Genomic DNA, 17,363 nt, shown 5'->3' with positions numbered 1-17,363 from the left:
TTTCAAAATGAATCTTAAAGTATTTGAATAAAGGCATTTGCATGTGAAAAAGTCAACAGTTAAATGGTAATAAACTATTTTTTTATTCAAAAAGTTCTATTAATACATTTGCTTTTATACCACAATATACGGGTAAACTCAACTGACTGCACCCTTTTAAATAAAAAATAGTTGAGTAAAAGCAACTAACACAGTGATCATATATAAAAAACATTTGATACTGGTGGACCCTCACATTTCCATCAAAAGGACGGTATTTTACAATCTGTACTTTTGATACCAAGACTGTTGATTAAATAAGTCACAGTTAAGCTACCTATTAGTGTCTCCACCAATTCCTATTTTATATTACTGAATTAATTTTTGGGTAATTAACCAGCTGGTTCTATTTACTTCATTCCTTGGCAGTGTTTTGTTGTTTTGTTTTGTTTTTTAGCCCATACCTTCCTCTTTAAAATCAATACATATGTATTAGTTTCAAGGCAGAAGAGTGGCAAGGGCTAGGCAATGGGGATTAAGTGACTTGCCCAGGGTCACACACCTGGGAAGTGTCTGAGGCCAGATTTGAACCTAGGACCTCCCATCTCTAGGCCTGACTCTCAATCCACTGAGCAACCCAGCTGCCACTGGTAGTGTCTTTTAAAAGATAAGACTTACCCTTAAAAAAATAATAATGACAGGGGACAGCCAGGTGGCTCAGTATATTGAGAGCCAATCCTAGAGATAGACCTCAGACACTTCCTACCTGTGTGACCCTGGACACGTCACTTAACCGCCATTCCCCAGCTCTTACTTCCCATGGAACCAACACAGAGCACTGTTTTTAAGGTGGAAGGTAAGGGGGCAGCTGGGTGGCTCACTCGATTGAGTCAGGCCCAGAGATGGGAGGTCCTGGTTCAAATCTGGCGCAGATACTTCCTAGTTTTGTGACCTTGGGCAAGTCACTTAACCCCCATTGCCTAGCCCTTACCACTCTTCTGCCTTAGAACCAATACCCAGTATTGACTCTAAAATGGAAGGTAAGAATTAAAAAAAAAAAGATCAAAGAGTTTAAAATAAATAAATAGTAAATAACAGATCACAGAAAGGAAGCAATAATCACTTGTGGGAGGACTCACAAAATATAATTTCTACCTCTTCTAATTTATGTTTCTCTACATCAATAATTATGCTAACTTCTGAAAAAAATGATAAAACTTGCAAAATATGTTTTTTCTCAAAGTACTTTCTTTTTGTGAAAGAAATATGTTAGGGATTTACCTGGCCACAGGCAAATAATCAGTATTGCTGGCAGCAAGAAAGTTGTCACTTCTAATTTAAGAGAACTAATGAGTTAACAAATATGAATAATAACCACAGTAAAGTGTTTGGAAATACTTTACAGTTGAATGAATATACTTTATATAACTTACAGGGAAAAAAAATTCAAAAGTTTATAATAAAAAGTTTATATGATCAAGAATGTCACAAGAAATGTGGTAAAACTGATCTAAATACACTAAAAATAAAGGAGTCACACAGAAATGAAGGAAATACATCTTTGCTTTTACTCAAATGAAGACAGACCATAGCAGATAAAGAAGGCTGAAATAAAGCTATATGCTCCCTTATTCAGGATTCACAAAAGATATGGATGATGATTACATGACTGATGATATCTTTCTTTGAACATTTTGATATGAGTAATTGGGGTTAATCACAGGAATGGAGAGGTAATTCTTGAGAAATGAATCAAAGTAATCTAATGTAACATGAAATACAATGGATATTTAGTAATATTAACTATTAGTAACTTTACCTCTTCAAAATTAAAATACAAATGACAAAAAATTTTTATTTTTCCATAAAGTTTTGAAACCAAGGAAGTATTTAAATTGAATATGTAATATCATTTATAAACCTTTTTTTCCTAAGTTCATGAAAATACAAATTATGAAAGATGTGGGAAAGGATGCTATTAAGATGACAGGGACTTGTCATTCAAAGTAAGCTGCAAAAGAAGTAGTGCTAAAAAACTTCTATCATTTTATATGAAAATCTGATTATAATGAAAAAGTAGTCCCAGCTCTTCATTTTTACAGATAAGGACCTGAGGCCTATGATCACACATCAGAGGCATGATGGGAAAGCAAGTATTCCTTACTCTAAGTCCAGCATTTGATCTACTATCCCACTAGTTGTACTTTATTAGATCCAAACAGTGTCACCAGACATAGCCATTGGTAGGTACATGGAGAAGTTGCTATACCGATGTCTCCTAGATTAATTATTTTAAACAATAACCAGAATAGATTCAGTTCCAGAAATTGGTTCCAGGAGGCATCTGGGTGTCTCAGTGGATTGAGAGCCAGGCCTAGAGTCAGGAGGTTCTAGGTTCAAATCCGGCCTCACATACTTCTTAGTTGTGTGACTCTGGGAAGTCACTTGACCCCCATTGCCTAACCCTTACTACTCTTCTGGTACAATACAATACAGAGTATTGGTTCCAAGACAGAAGGTAAGGGTTAGGAAAAAAGAAAAAAAAAAAAAGAAAAAAGAAAAAAAAAAAAAAAAAAAAGGAATTGATTCCAAATCTAAAAAAGGCATTGTGAATAACCTCAAATCCTGCTGACTACTAATGCTTTAAAAAAGTAACTCTATTTGGGGATTAATGAAGTAGTCTTCAAAATATTAAATTCAGAATTTGTGAAATATCTTCTCTTACCTTCCAAGAAAGCACTGCCACAGAGGTCGATTCTGTGTTGCCAAATCAGAATCTTTAGATCCAAACAATTTAGCTAGCAATCGAACCACAGCCAAACGTTCTTCTCCATCATTGCTCTAAAAGAGGAAAAGAATAAATGAATTACATAACTCCTCAAATGAGGACACCTCATTCTCAGGTGAAATCTACTCACCCACTAAACAGCACCTTCATATTCTTGCTTAATACAGTGGAAACTACAAAAATATTTAATAATTTTTGTTTTTCTACTACAGGTACAAGAGAAAGAACATTAAACTACCAGGCAGTAGATTTCTAGTCCCGAATCTATCACTAATGTTTTACTGTGGGCAAGTCACTTTACTACTTATCCTTGGCTTTCACATACATAAAATCAGAACTCCTTTTTTAGCTCTAGGATTCTTGACATTTGGTTATACTTTTGTTTTCCAAAAAGATCAGTTTGGGGAATAATAGGTCCTTTGTCTTCTCCCTCCCATTGCCTTTAGAAATGTAGGAAGGAAGGCAGAGCTTATTAGTAACTCATAAGAGGCAAAGCAGGTTGATGGAAAAGAGAGTAGTAGCCTTAAAGCCAGGGACATCTGGGTTCAAATTCCTCTTCAGACAAATAATGGCGGTGTCAGGTTGCTTAATCCTTCAATGATCTAGGCAATTCTCTATGGCTTTAAGTTACATAACAGGCATCAATCTGAATTTGTAGAGAATTTCCTCATCAAGGAGTCTCCTATATCAATGAAATCATAGGCCCTTACTATTAGTTCTAGTCATTCTACACAGTAAGATAATTGTGCTCCAGTCTCATTGGTATCTTTTTTCTTTTATTTAAATATGACCCTACGAATAAGCTTGGATACTAGAAGGTATCAATAAGTAAAAATGCCTAGATTCTCTGAGACTAACTCAATATCGAAAAATTGTTATTCAGTGCCTAAATGTAGTAATCACATTCCTATTCCAATGATGATTGAAAACAACTTTAGAATTTAATAATTAGTATAACAGGAAGAACTATCTATGAACTATGAACAATGAGTATATGAAACTCATTACAAGAGGAAAAGAAACATACTAAGTAAGAAAATTGATCAATTTAATGTTGAAGATAAATTTTTACTTGCAGTTTTTGGCTTTTCAAAAAGTTTTACTTTTAGATTATGATCAAGTCACTATGCTAGAAAGTCTCTGCCCTAAAAAGCTTATATTCCACTGGAAGGATATACCATTTAGAGGACTAAGAAATCCCCAAGTTATGCATTGAAGGAAGCTAAGGTTTTTGAAAGAGAAAAGTGAGATAGAAGTACATTATAGGAATGAGGATTGCCTATATATAAAAATGTGTGATGTCAAATTTGTGGAACCCAACTAATTCAGCTTAGATGAAACCTAGAAGAGAGTGATTAGAAATGAGTCCATAGGGGGCAGCTGGATAGCTCAATGGATTAAGAGCCAGGCCTAGAGACGGGAGGTCCTAGGTTCAAATCTGGTCTCAGACACTTCCCAGCTGTGTGACCCTGGGTAAGTCACTTAACTCCTATTGCTTACCCTTACCACTCTTCTGCCTTGGAGCCAATACACAGTATTGAGTCCAAGATGGAAGGTAAGGATTTAAAAAAAAAAAAAAAAAAAAAGAAAAGAAATGAATCTATAAACACTTGCTATTGACAGAAAGGATTTTAAATGCCAAGCTAATTAATCAGTATATTATCAACAGGTAATAAGGAGACACTTAGGATTCCTAGGCAAAGAAATAATATAGTCAGTCTCTTGCTTTCTAAAGTAAAATTTGAACCCGTGTAGGGAAGATAGATTGGAGAAAGGAAAGAATGTTAACAGAGAAAATAATGAGGTAATAAAAGCCTGACCTAGCCTGGTGGCCAAGAAAATTAACAGAAATAGTAGATGAGAGGGATGTTGTAGTCAATAACCAAGATTGTATATAGGAAAGAAGGTTGTAAATCTGGTTGCCTGGATAAATAATAGTGTCCTCAAGAGAAAGTCTGAAGACAAGCAAAATGTACTGAGACTTGATTGAAGTATTGAAAGGATATATAGATAGAGATATCTAAAAGACAAATGGCGAAGTGTAAGGATGAGATTTGTGCAAGGGGGATGGGGAAAAAGGAACCTTTTAAATTGTTACAGAACTGATAGTGAAGCAAAGAGATATAGGTTTGAGAAATATAGATGAATAGAGGGTGGAACATGATGGTTTCCAACAAAGGAAACTGAAAAGGTAAGATGGGTAGGAGAATAAAGAGTGAGCAGCAAAAAATGGTCAACACTATCAAAGAATATAAATATGAAGGATAAAAAAGTATATTAAAATTATCAATAACATCTTATTGCTAATCTATCAATGAGAACAGTTTTAGTGTAATGAAACCAGAATGCAAGGGCTTTAGAATTAGGAGAAAAAGAACTTGAAGGGACACATTAAGGACAAAACCCAAAAGTATTCTCGTGATGTAATATATTTAGTATTGAAAATTAATTTTGTGCCTAATTTGGAGATAACAGCTGCCATGTATATAACATTTACTATATGCCAGGCAATGGTTCAAGCACTTTAGAATTATTATCTCATTTAGGACTTACAATGGTCCAGAGAGGTAGGTGTTATTATTATCACCCTCATATAACAGATAAGAAAACTGAAGTAAACAAAAGTTAAATGACTTTCCTGGGGTTGTATTTGAACTGAGGTCTTCCTGACTATAGGTCCAGAACTCTTTTCATTATGGCACCACCTCACAGTGGATGAAGAGGGTTAAATAGGTCTGATGTCAAGGATCTGAGTTCAAATCCCACCTACTTATGTGATCTTGGACAAATCATTTAATATCTTAGGCCCTTTGTTTCCTCATCTTTAAAAAAAGAGGACTGAACTACATATACTCTCTAAGATACCTTTCAACTCTAAATTTATTAACTTTTGAAGAAAAATGAATAGGCACATAATTTTGTTCTTTAAAAAATATTTTTATAAACCATAATCAACAAAATTCTAATCAAACAAAATAAGTGATAAAATACTCTATGAAACATATGACATTAATAGAATAAGAAGCAAAAAATGAAAGAACTCTGTGTTCCATTCTAAGCCTATGTAAGATCTTGCTGTATTGAGTTTTATTTTTTAAATGTATACATTTGCAATGTATAGATAATGCTGATCTTAATTTGCATCACTTTAATAGGTCTTTCCATTCCCTAAGACATAAGTGATTAAGAAACACATAAGAAACAGTTCTTAGAATGGCAAACTATTAACAGCTATATGAAACAATATTTAAAAAATAAGTAATTAATATTATGAGAAATGCAAAGTACAGCAACTCAGGTTTTACCTTGCACCCTGAAAATTGGCAAAGATGTCAAGAGATGGGAACAGTCACTATTGGAGGGGTTGTAGAAAGATTCACACTAATACATTGTTGAAGCTAGAATTTGGTTCAATCATTCTGGAAAGGACATCTGAAATAATGCAAAAAAAAAAAAAAAAAAAGAATCCTTATAGTATTTTTTCTTTGATCTGGAGCTTTGGATTTTGGCTATCATATTTTTGGGAGTTTTCATCATTTTGGATTTTCTTTCAGAAAGTGATTCGTAGATTTTTTCTCTTTCCACTTTGTACTCTGCTACTAAAAAGATTGGGAAGTTTTCTTTAAGATTTCTTCACATGTAGCCTCTTTTATTTTTTGGTCATGATGGTTCACAGAGTTCATGGATCCTTAAATTTTCGCTCCTTTATCTGCTTTCCTGTAGGTTGCTTTTGCTATGAGATGTCTCACATTATCTTCTAATTTTTCTCCCTAGTTTTTTTGACTAATCTCTCTAGTTACATAGTCATTGGTTTCTAATTGGTTTGTAATAGTTTTAATAAAATTTTTGACTGTTTAATTTCCTTTATCAATTCTTTCTTCCATAGCTGTCATTTCATTCCAACTTTTTCTTCATTTGTTTTCACTTATAAAAACATTTTTAAACTAAAAATTTTTATCTTCCTACTCCATTACATATAAAAAGTTTCCAACATTTAAAGAATTTCCAGTCTTGAATTCTCTCCCTCCCGCTTTCCTCAAACCCTTGAGATGGTAAGCAATCTCAAATAGATTTTACACGTGCAATCATGCAAAACAATTTCCCATATTAATCTTTTTAGGCAAGGAAACTCAAATAAAATAAAATTAAGAAAGAAATTGAAAAAAGTTTGCTTTTTTCTGGATACAGACTCCATCAGTTCCTTCTCAGGAAGGAGATGGCATTTTACATGAGTCCTCTGGTTTAGTTTTGGATCACTGTATTGCTGAGAATAGCTAAGTCATTCACAGTTGTTCATTGTACAGTATTCCTGTCACTGTGTAATGTTGTCCTGATTCTGCTTTCCAGATTTTTCTGAGCTCTTCCTGCTCCTCATTTTGTACTGCACAATAGTATTTCATTACAATCATATAACTTACTTAGCCATTCCTCAATTGATAGGTTTCCTTTACTTTCCAATACCTTGAACCTACAAAAAGAGGTGCTTTCAATATTTTGTACATATAGGCCCTCCCCTTTTTGTTTTTTAATCTCTTTTGGGATATAAACTCAGTAATGGTATATCAGGGTCAAAGAGTATTTATTGTTTTATAGTTTTTTGGGCAGAGGTCCAAATTATTCTCCAGAATGGTTGAATCAGTTAACAACTCCCATAACAGTGCATTAGTGTCTCAATTTTCCCACATCCCCTTGTAAGAAATAGCAGGATGTGGCTCTTCTCAAACAAGATAATTATCAACAAAGGAAGAAGGAATGGGCAGGGGGTGAAGGGGCACAGTTGGAACAAGTTAAAAACAGCTGGGATGGGGGGAAGGGGGCACAGAGACAGCTGGGTAGCTCAGTGGATTAAGAGCTAGGCCTAGAGATGGGAGGCCCTAGGTTCAAATCTGGCCTCAGACACTTCTCAGCTGTGTGACCCTGGGCAAGTCACTTAACCCCATTGCCTAGCCCTTACCACTCTTCTGCCTTGGAGCCAATACACAGTATTGACTCCAAGATGGAAGGTCAGGGTTTAAAAAATAAAACAAAACAAAAAACACAGCAAGGGTCAGCAATAAGACCTGAAGGTAAAGCCTTCTTACTTCTGATGCTTTATAGATATTAATGAAGCTAATGAATAGTCTCTTCCCATCTCTGGGTGGGATATACCAGCCATTTTTAGGACCTGCAAAGTATGGAAATTTTTGAAATTGGAGGGGAGGATGATACTAAGGTGTTCTTAGGTAGAATTATTTCAGGAAGAATGTGCACTCCTATTACTCAACCAATGAGGTTTGAAGGGAGGGATTTCTACGTGTTAGAAATAGGGTAAAAGACTGCTTGCTAAAACGAGCACCTTATATATCCTGGTGGGTGCCCATTCCTACAAGAATGAAATAAAGCCTTCATCTGCACCTGACTAACTAGTATTTTCTTTTTTTATCATAATAACCAATCTGATGAGTATGGTGTGGTACCTCAGAGTTGGCTTCATTTATATTTCTCTAATTAATAGTGATTTAGGGTATTTTTTTTTGCATTACTATAGAGAGCTTTAATTACTTAAAGAACTGCCTATTCATACAAAACTTTTAATCATTTAACAATTGGGAAAAGATTTGTATTTTTATATATTTAACTCATTTTTCTATATATTTAAGAAATTAGGCCTTTATTCGATAATGACTTTTATAAAAATTTTGCACCATTTTGCTGTATATTACCCTCCATCCAATTTTTTCCTCTTTAGTTTCTGACCTTCCTTTCCTCCAATTTACCCTCTTTTCTTTCAGCCTACCCCCTTCTCTTATCTCCTTCCCCTCCTACTTTCTTGTAGAGAGATTTTTAAACCCAAATGATATTGTTTTTCCCTCACTGAGCCAATTCTGACAAGTATGATTGACACCTTCCCCTCCATTGCAAAAGCTCTTTCATGACTCTTTTATGTAAGGTAATTTACTTTATTCTAGTATATCATCCCATTATATTCAACTCATATTCCTGCCCCCTATGTATACTGCTTCTAACTATCCTAATAATAATAAAGTTCTTAGGAGTTCAAAGGTTCATTTTCCTATGTAGGGATGTCTTTTGGTTTCTTTTTCTTGTTTACTTTTTAATGCTTCTATTCAGTCTTCTATCTGAGAATCAGTTTTTCCATTCAGCTCTGCTCTTTTCATTATGAATATTTGAAAGTCTTCTATTTCACAGAATACCCAATTTTCGAAGAATATTCTCTTATTTTCCAATTTTTTTGCCACCACAAAGAGCACAGCTATAAATAATTTTGTACAAGTCTTTTTCCTTATTATTTCTTTGGGGTATAATCCAAGCAGTGCTATGGCTGGATCAAACGGCAGGTAGTCTTTTAAAGCCCTTTGAGCATAGTTCCAAATTGCCATCCAGAATGGTTGGATCAGTTCACAACTCTACCAGCAATGCATTAATGTCGCAATTTCGCCACATCACCTCCAACATTCATTACTCTCCCATGCCATCATTTTAGCCATTCTGCTAGGTGTGAGGTGATACCTCAGAGATGTTTTGATTTGCATTTCTCTAATTATTGGAAATTTAGAACACTTTCTCAAGTGCTTATTGATGATTTCTTGAAAGATGATCTAGCTCTTTTTTTGATCATGGCTTTCAGGTAGTACAGTAATTCTTAAATTATCTCTCCTGGACTTATTTTCCAGGTCAATAGTTTTTTCCATGGGATATTTCAAATTTTCTATTATTTTTTCATTCCTTTGATTGTTTCCTTATATCTCCTGGAGTCATTAGCTTCTATACTTGACCAATTCTAATTCCTAAGGCATGGTTTTCTTCCATTGGCTTTTATACTTCCTTTTCCATTTGGCCAATTCCACTTCATAAAGAATTCTTTTCCTCAGTGAATTTTTGTACTTCTTTTTCCATATAGTCAATTCTGCATTTTAAATTAGTTCTTCTCTTCACTGCATTTTTGCATGTGTTTTTCTACCTTGCTAATTCTGCTTTTTTCAAGAAGTTCTTTTTCTACAGTGGATTTTTGTGCATCTTTTTACCAATTGGCCTAAACTATTTTTCTAAGGTATTAAAATCTTGAGAATTTTTTGTGCCTCCTTAAATAAGCTGTTAACTCTTTTTCATGATTTTCCTGTTTTACTCCCATTTCTTTTCCAAATTTTTCTTCTACTTCTCTTATTTGATTTTTAAAATCCTTTTTGGGGTCCTCCATTAATTCTTTTTTGTATTTGAGAGCAATAATTATTTTTCCTAGAGGCTATATTGACTTTTTTTTCCCTCTTGAGTTTGTGTTTTCCCTGCAAAAAAACTGTCTATGTTCAGTTTCTTTTGTTGTTGTGTATGCACACTGTCCAGCCTTATTCTTTTAATTAAAAAAAAAAAACTGTTAATATTGGGCTGTGTATCTGTGGTAAAGGAAGTACTTTTCCAAGCTACAGGTCCTTTGTGCAGTAACCTTCAGAGGTAGATCTAGGGATCTGTAAGTTGTCACTTCTTACAAGGTGGTATGATCTAAGGAGAATTGTGTTTAATACTCTCCCGGCCTGTGCTCTGGTCTTTGAGTAACTTCATGTACTCTTTTACCCGTTGATAATATGACCAGGGTCCCTACTCCCCTGTGGTTATAAGCACTGGTGTTTACTAGTGCTCCTTCTCACCCTGAGATTGCTCCCCTGGACTACAATCTGGTTTTGTCAGAGAAACAAGTCTTACATGCAGAAAATAACAAAGGGATCCCTATAATCTCCATCTGAGTAGTTTTTCCCCCTTACCATCTGTGGACAAGAGTTATAGGAGCCTTTGCTTTTGTCTCAGCTACAGGCCTATGGTGGGGCCTGCCTTGGAATTTTACTTGGTGCTTCAATTTCACCCCAGTGGACCAGATCTTTCATGCCAGGCTCCAAAATTGTGTTGGGCTCAAAAATTATTTCACCCAGTCTTTTTGTTGGTTATATTGCTCCAGAATTCATTTTGAGGCCTTATAATTTTTGGAGGGGAATTTGGTAGAGATTAGATGGGTCTGTGTATCTTTTCCACCATCTTGACTCCATCCTGCTCCCCTTCAAAAATCTTTTTAAAAACCTCTTCCTTAGTATCTTCCAGGATTTCTAGTTGAGTTTGTGCTCAAGCTGTATTTTCCTCTGAGGCATTTTTGATACATGTTTTGACTCATTCTCTTCTTCTGCATTTGGTTTTAAGCATGCCTGCTACCATAATAGCTCATTATAATGTGGTGTTTCTTCATTTGCTCATTCTTCCAAACCTGATTCTGAACTTGATGTTAAGATATAGAGCCCTGTTCTGCTCTTTCAGTGTACTTGTTTAGTCTCTTTCAGAGACTCTTCATGCCCTCTCTTTTTGTGTCTTTCTTAGCAAAGACACTGGAGTAGTTTGCCATGTCCTTCTTCACCTCATTTTTCAGATGAGAAAATGAGGCAAACAGGTTAAATGACTTGTCAGTGTTACTCAGCTAGTCTTCCTGACTCCAGGCCCAGCACTTGGCAATTTTTTTAGTCTAGGCCTGATTTCTTAGTCTACTGTTAATACAGGTTCACAGGGACAGCTCAGACTGGTTATCTGTACATTTAAGGGTTCCCAAAGTGATCTAATCAATGCCTTCTGATCTGAGGTCCAAGTGAGTTCCTTTCCTAGGTTTCAGGCTCAGTCACAATAGAACACTGTCAGGTTCGACTCCTATGAGTCAGGTGGAAAACTGTTTGTTTGGAGTAATATAATTATAGGCTGCCCTTTGATCTGGGATTGGTGCCTTAACTATTCTTTTGTAGGTTGAGCTAGATGCTATTCCAGTGAGACCTCCTTCTGCTCCTGAGGGTCTGGGCCACACTTCAGCTACTTGATTCTGAACTTCTTCCTTTCAACCTAGACTCTCTGCCCAGGAACACCATTTCAAGGCACAAGTTCTCTTTTTCAAGTGAACCTATAGCGTATTCCATTAGTATATATCTCTATTTTTACACCAATACCAAATAGTTTTGAAGACTGAAAGGGTTATTCTCCTTTCATTCCTATCTTTTTTTACTTTTCCCTTAATATTCTAGATCCTTTGGAGTTCAAATAAATTTTGTTCATTTTTTTAGCTCTATAACATATCATTTTGGTACTTTAATTGCTTTAACATCAAACTTGTAGACTTAAACTTTGGTAGGATTGCCATTTTTACTATAATTGACTTGGCCCAGTCATCATCAGTGAAGATTTCTCCAGCTATTTAATTTGTTGTTTTTTTTTTCTCCTGAAGGTATACTTTGGAACTGAATCTATACAAATATTTCATGTATTTTTGTAGACTAATCTCCAAATATTTCATGCATTTTGCATTTATTTTGAATGTCATTTCCCTTTTTGTTATTGCTTCTTGGGTTTTGTTATTATTCTCTAAAAATGCTGTTTTTTTTGTACATATTTTGTAGGCTGCAATTTTGTTCTAGCTCTTGATTTTCTCAATTTATATAACTTTGCTGATTCCATATGATATTATAGGTAAATCATCATGTTATCCATAAACCAGAAGACGAAAGGAATAAAAGCATTTATTAAGGATCTATCATATATTCCAAGAATAGTCCTAAGAATTTTATAAATATTACCTCATTTGATAATCACAACAATCCTATGAACTTGGTGCTATTAGTATCCCTATTTATTTTATTAATATCCAGGTGAGTAAAATGAAGCAGCTAGTAGTTAAACGACATGCACAGGCTCACAGAGCTAATCTGAATTCAGATTTCTCCGAGTTCAGATCAGGCCCAAACCTGAACTCAAATCTTACAGGCCCCAAATCTATGGAATCAGCTAGGTGCAGCTAGGTTATATCTATTATTTTTTTTTTACCTTTTTTTCATGCCTGTAATGCCTTTCTTTTGCCTTATTCCCATTTCTAGGATTTCTAGAACTATATGAAATAACAGAAGGAAAAGTCAGGAGCCTTGCTTTTACTCTTGTATTTTGAGGGGAGAGTGTGAACCTGTGCTTTAAACTTTATTTAATCAGAAAATTTCTAGTGTCCTCACTGCATATGATGTTTCCTTTTAATTTGGGATAACTTTTCTATGATATTAAAAAGATTTTCCTTCTGCTATTCTTTGTAAGACTTTTTGTTTGTTTCAAAGGATATCTGATTTATACTTTGCAAAAGAATTTGTCTCCAACTATTGAGATAATTATTTAAATTTAGATATTTTGTTTAGAATATATTTATGTTGATTATTCTCTTAATGTTGATCCATTTTTATCCTCTAAAGCACAGGGAAGCTTCTGTTAAAACATATTGGCTAATACATTGGTTCCTAAATAATGATGGGGATAGAAAAAAAGATGTGGCTGTGAGGGTCATGGCTTATTTAGCTTTTTATAGGCAAGATGATAAATTGTTTAATGTTCATTTTGCTAAGATATTATTATTAAATACTAAAACCAGATTTTGAAAAATTATAACAAATTAGTAATTATCAAAACTACTTGTACAGATTTTTTTTTAAAGTAGATCAATGGAATGGCCTAGGAAAATTAAGTCCACAAAAAATATGCTCAAAACAGTACAATGTAACAAGATAAAAGAATAAAACTATGAAGGTCAAATCTTTTTAATTAAAAAAAAATCTCAATAGGAAAATTGGAAAGCATTCTAATAAAAAAAAATTTAGACCAACCTCTGAAACCTTATCCCTCAATAAATTCCAAAATATAAAAGAATTCATAACCCCAAATGAGAGATTGAAAGTTTCTTTCTTTAACCAGATAAAGGATAGAATAGATGATAAAATTAGAAAAGACAATCTCAATTTTATAAAATTTAAAAGAACCAGAACAATTGGGATGAATGAGACAAGTGATCACGTCATTAAGTTGCTCTAATAAAATGTCTGATATTCAACATCTATATGCAATTGACACAAATACACATTAAAATACATTCTCAGACCTAGGTAGATGGACTTTTGAGATTCCTTTGGACATGCAATGCTATGATGCTGCCTAATTCGTTTTCTAATAGCAACATAATGTAAATCTTCATTCCTTTATATGCCTCTCTCATGTACTTATTACTATCTAATTTGTATTTGCAGAATCAAAGAGCCTTAGAATTAGAAGGAACCGTATCTGCAAACTTGTCTATTCTCTTCCAGCTATGTGCAGTTAGGTGGTGCCACAGGACACAGAGCACAGGCCCTGGAATAATGAAGAACTGTATTCAAATCTAACCTCATAAACATACTGGTTATGTTACCCTGGGCAAGTCACTTAACCTCTTTCTGCCTCAGCTTCCTTAACTCTAAAAGGGAAAAAGAAGAGCAGTTACCCCCTAAGGTTTTGAGGATGAGATATTATTTATAAAAAGTGCTTTTCACAGAGCCTGGTACATAGCAGGCTATGTATAAATGCTCATTACCTTACCATCAGAGATTTGCAAATTAGAGAGCATTGCTACATCAACTCATAGCCATTAAACTAGTAAAGGTATTTAAAAATTAGAAAAGTCATCCTTTGAGAGACTTTGGTAAAATGAGAATGCTAATTCACTATTGGTGAAGTGGCAGAATTGGTTTAGCTATTCTGGAAAACAATTAGAAGATATGCAAGCAAAGTTAAAATTGTTCCATGTCCTTTAACCCAGACATGCCACTCTTGGGTCTTTATTCCAAGCAAGTTATTCACAATAAGACTATACAGACAAAAATGTTCAAAGTAGAAATTTTGCTTGGAAATAGGCAGATGGTCAAATGAATTATGGTATATTAATGCAAGAAAACATTAGTGTACTAAAAGGAATAGCAAATATAAATTCAAAGAAATATATGAAAACTTGTGTGGACTACTGGCACTACCAGCACTACTAGAATTACTAGTATTATTAGTTTTACTACTACCTAACACTTATATACTGCTTACTATGTGCCAGGTACTGTGCTCAACTCTTTAAAAATTATTATCTCATTTGATAATCACAAACCTGGACATTATTATCCTCATTTTAAAGATAAGGAAATTGAGGCAAAGTGACTAGCCCAGCATCATATATCTAATAAATGGTCAAGGCCATATTTAAACTTATTCTCTTGAAGCTCAACATTCTATCCACTGTATCACTTAGCTGCAATTAAAGAACACATTATCTTTTTTCTGTGACTTCTTTGTAAAGCATTTGATGCAAAATATTTTTGGCCACATGGCAAGCTTTTAATAACTGTATGTTCAATTCAAGTTGCTAGTGTTAAAACACAAGACTACAATGAATTTTTAAAAATTAAACCTTTAAACATAGTCAATAGAGTCTAAGCTTTTTTTCTTTTCTTTTTTCAAAACCCTCACCTTCCATCTTAGAATTAATACTAAGTATTGGTTCCATGGTAGAATAGTAAAGGTTAGGCAACTGGGGTTAAATGACTTGGCTAGGATCATAGAAGTGTCTGAGGTGAGAATTGAGAATAGGACATGTGGACTCTAGGCCTGGCATTCTATCCACTGTAGCAACCTAAGTTTTTTGGGAACAAAATTATTGTTTACTCCTCTGCTCTCTTAGATCCTAATCCTTGGATGCTTCTATCTGCGCTTTTGAAGCACTAGTAGCCCAGGTTCTACCAACAGTGGCATAGATGTCTGCTGTCTGGGAGAGATCTACAAGAGTAGGCTTTAAAATAAAGTATTTTTGGATCATGCCAATCCAAGGACCAGTCATATATAAGGATGTCCTATATATTCCCAATCTAAAATAATCTTCAGAACTCAAATTTGTTTTGGTCCTAACCAGTGTGCTAAAAGATAATTCAATCTAGTCTTAATTACTTGTAACTGTCTTAATATTTGGTTGAGGAGTCAATATATTTGATATCTCATTCTTACTGCTAATGCCTGATTTAGGCAAATAATTAAACTTGACTTTTCTTTATTCTTTGAGTCGGTAAAATGGAGGTGATACAAACATTTACAAAAAGAATTTTTTATATCATTATCTCATTTGGGAATCTCAACAACTCTGTGAAGTAAATAGTGGTATTATAATCTTCATTTTAAAGATAAAGAAAACTGAAGCACAGACAGTTTAAATGACTTGATCTAAATTATGCAACCCAAGTCTTGTGATTACATCACACTATTTGCCATACTCCGATTACAGGAGTGTCCTAAATAGCACTGAAAATGTTTATAAAGGCTTTGAAGGAATAGAAAATATCATACATCTATAAGATATTGTTATTTTCCACTATATTAGAGCATGGGAAAGATGTACTCCAAAGCTAAATATACTACAGCCTTTACCAGGAAATGGAAATTCTATAACAAACTTATTTTGCATCAAAGATAACTCTATAATAAGAAGTATTACATACATACATACATTACATATATCTTTACTGTAGTTTGAAAGATATCTATTTTTTTTTAAACCCTTATACTTTGGTGCACTGTCTCATAGGTGGAAGATTGGCAAGGGTGGGCAATGGGGGTCAAGTGACTTGCCCAGGGTCACACAGCTGGGAAGTGGCTGAGGCCGGGTCCAAACCCAGGACCTCCTGTCTCTAGGCCCGACTCTCACTCCACTGAGCTACCCAGCTGCCCCTAGGCAGAATGTCAGATACATTCTATCCAAATAGATATCTATTTTTGACGTTGCTCTCTTCCATTAGGCATAGATAATGAAGAAGTATATTATGAAATAGACTACAAAGAACAACTATGCAATTATCTTGAAATATATAAATTATTTAATATTTCATTAATCAAGAATTAGTTAATTAATATGTAATTTCTTGACATCCATTTTATAATGTTTTAACTTATGTCCTATTCCATAGTTATAACAGAAAAACAGTTCCTAATTCTGTAACATACATCTTTTTACATCACAAAAGATTCAAGAAAATGATGAAATCCTACCTTTAGTTTGAATTCAAGTTGTGGCATAACAGAGAGCAATAAATGAGGATCTATGGCAAAAAGTTCCTGTATCAGATCAAATACATGCTCTGATAAATCACTTACTGATGACCTTCCTAACACCAGAACTTGGTTGAAAAACTGTAAATTGAAATAAAAAAAATTAGCTGATCTTAATAAAACTTGCAAAGTTGTAGTCTTAAATAATCTCTCTCTCTCTCTCTCTCTCTCTCTCTCTCTCTCTCTCTCACACACACACACACACACACACACGACATGAGAACTAATAAAGGAAAGGTGACAAAACATTTAATGCATTGCTTGCTTTAGCAACAAATAAAAAACAATTTTAAGATTATGAATAATCAATAATTTGCAATGTTATCATGTTATAGAATATTGAAGTGTCGTTTTTAAATTTCCAATATGTAATGGAATACATCTTATATCTGATTCATTTAAATACTACAATGCAATCCTTCAAAGTCTATAAATATTGTGTCTTGACTCGAAAGGAAAAAAATTCCATTCCTACATAAAATGCAATGACAACAAATACTATAATGGAAAATACATCACTATAGCAAGGGCATATAATTATATCGATTTAAGAATTCCCTCTTCTATAAGTTATCAAGAGGGTTACCTGAGTCTCACAAAGTTTAATGATTTGTCCACTGTCACAAATTAATAAGCATCAGTGGCAGAATTT

The 17,363-nt window shown here is 34.1% G+C and overlaps 1 protein-coding gene across 1 annotated transcript in view; it reads right to left on the bottom strand.

Annotated features, from left to right (window-relative positions):
- Positions 1-17,363, bottom strand: part of PDS5A (PDS5 cohesin associated factor A) — a 204,231-nt gene that overhangs the window by 94,043 nt on the left and 92,825 nt on the right. The window contains exons 7-8 of the mRNA XM_044680438.1: positions 16,652-16,792; positions 2,705-2,820 (exon numbers count right to left, since the gene is read on the bottom strand). Coding sequence (XP_044536373.1) covers positions 2,705-2,820; positions 16,652-16,792 — 257 coding nt within the window. The remainder of the gene's footprint in view (positions 1-2,704; positions 2,821-16,651; positions 16,793-17,363) is intronic.

This window comes from Gracilinanus agilis, chromosome 6, assembly GCF_016433145.1.
Source record: "Gracilinanus agilis isolate LMUSP501 chromosome 6, AgileGrace, whole genome shotgun sequence".
NCBI lineage: Eukaryota > Metazoa > Chordata > Mammalia > Didelphimorphia > Didelphidae > Gracilinanus > Gracilinanus agilis.
Note: the sequence above shows the minus strand (reverse complement) of the source record. Positions and strands in the feature narration are given on the sequence as shown.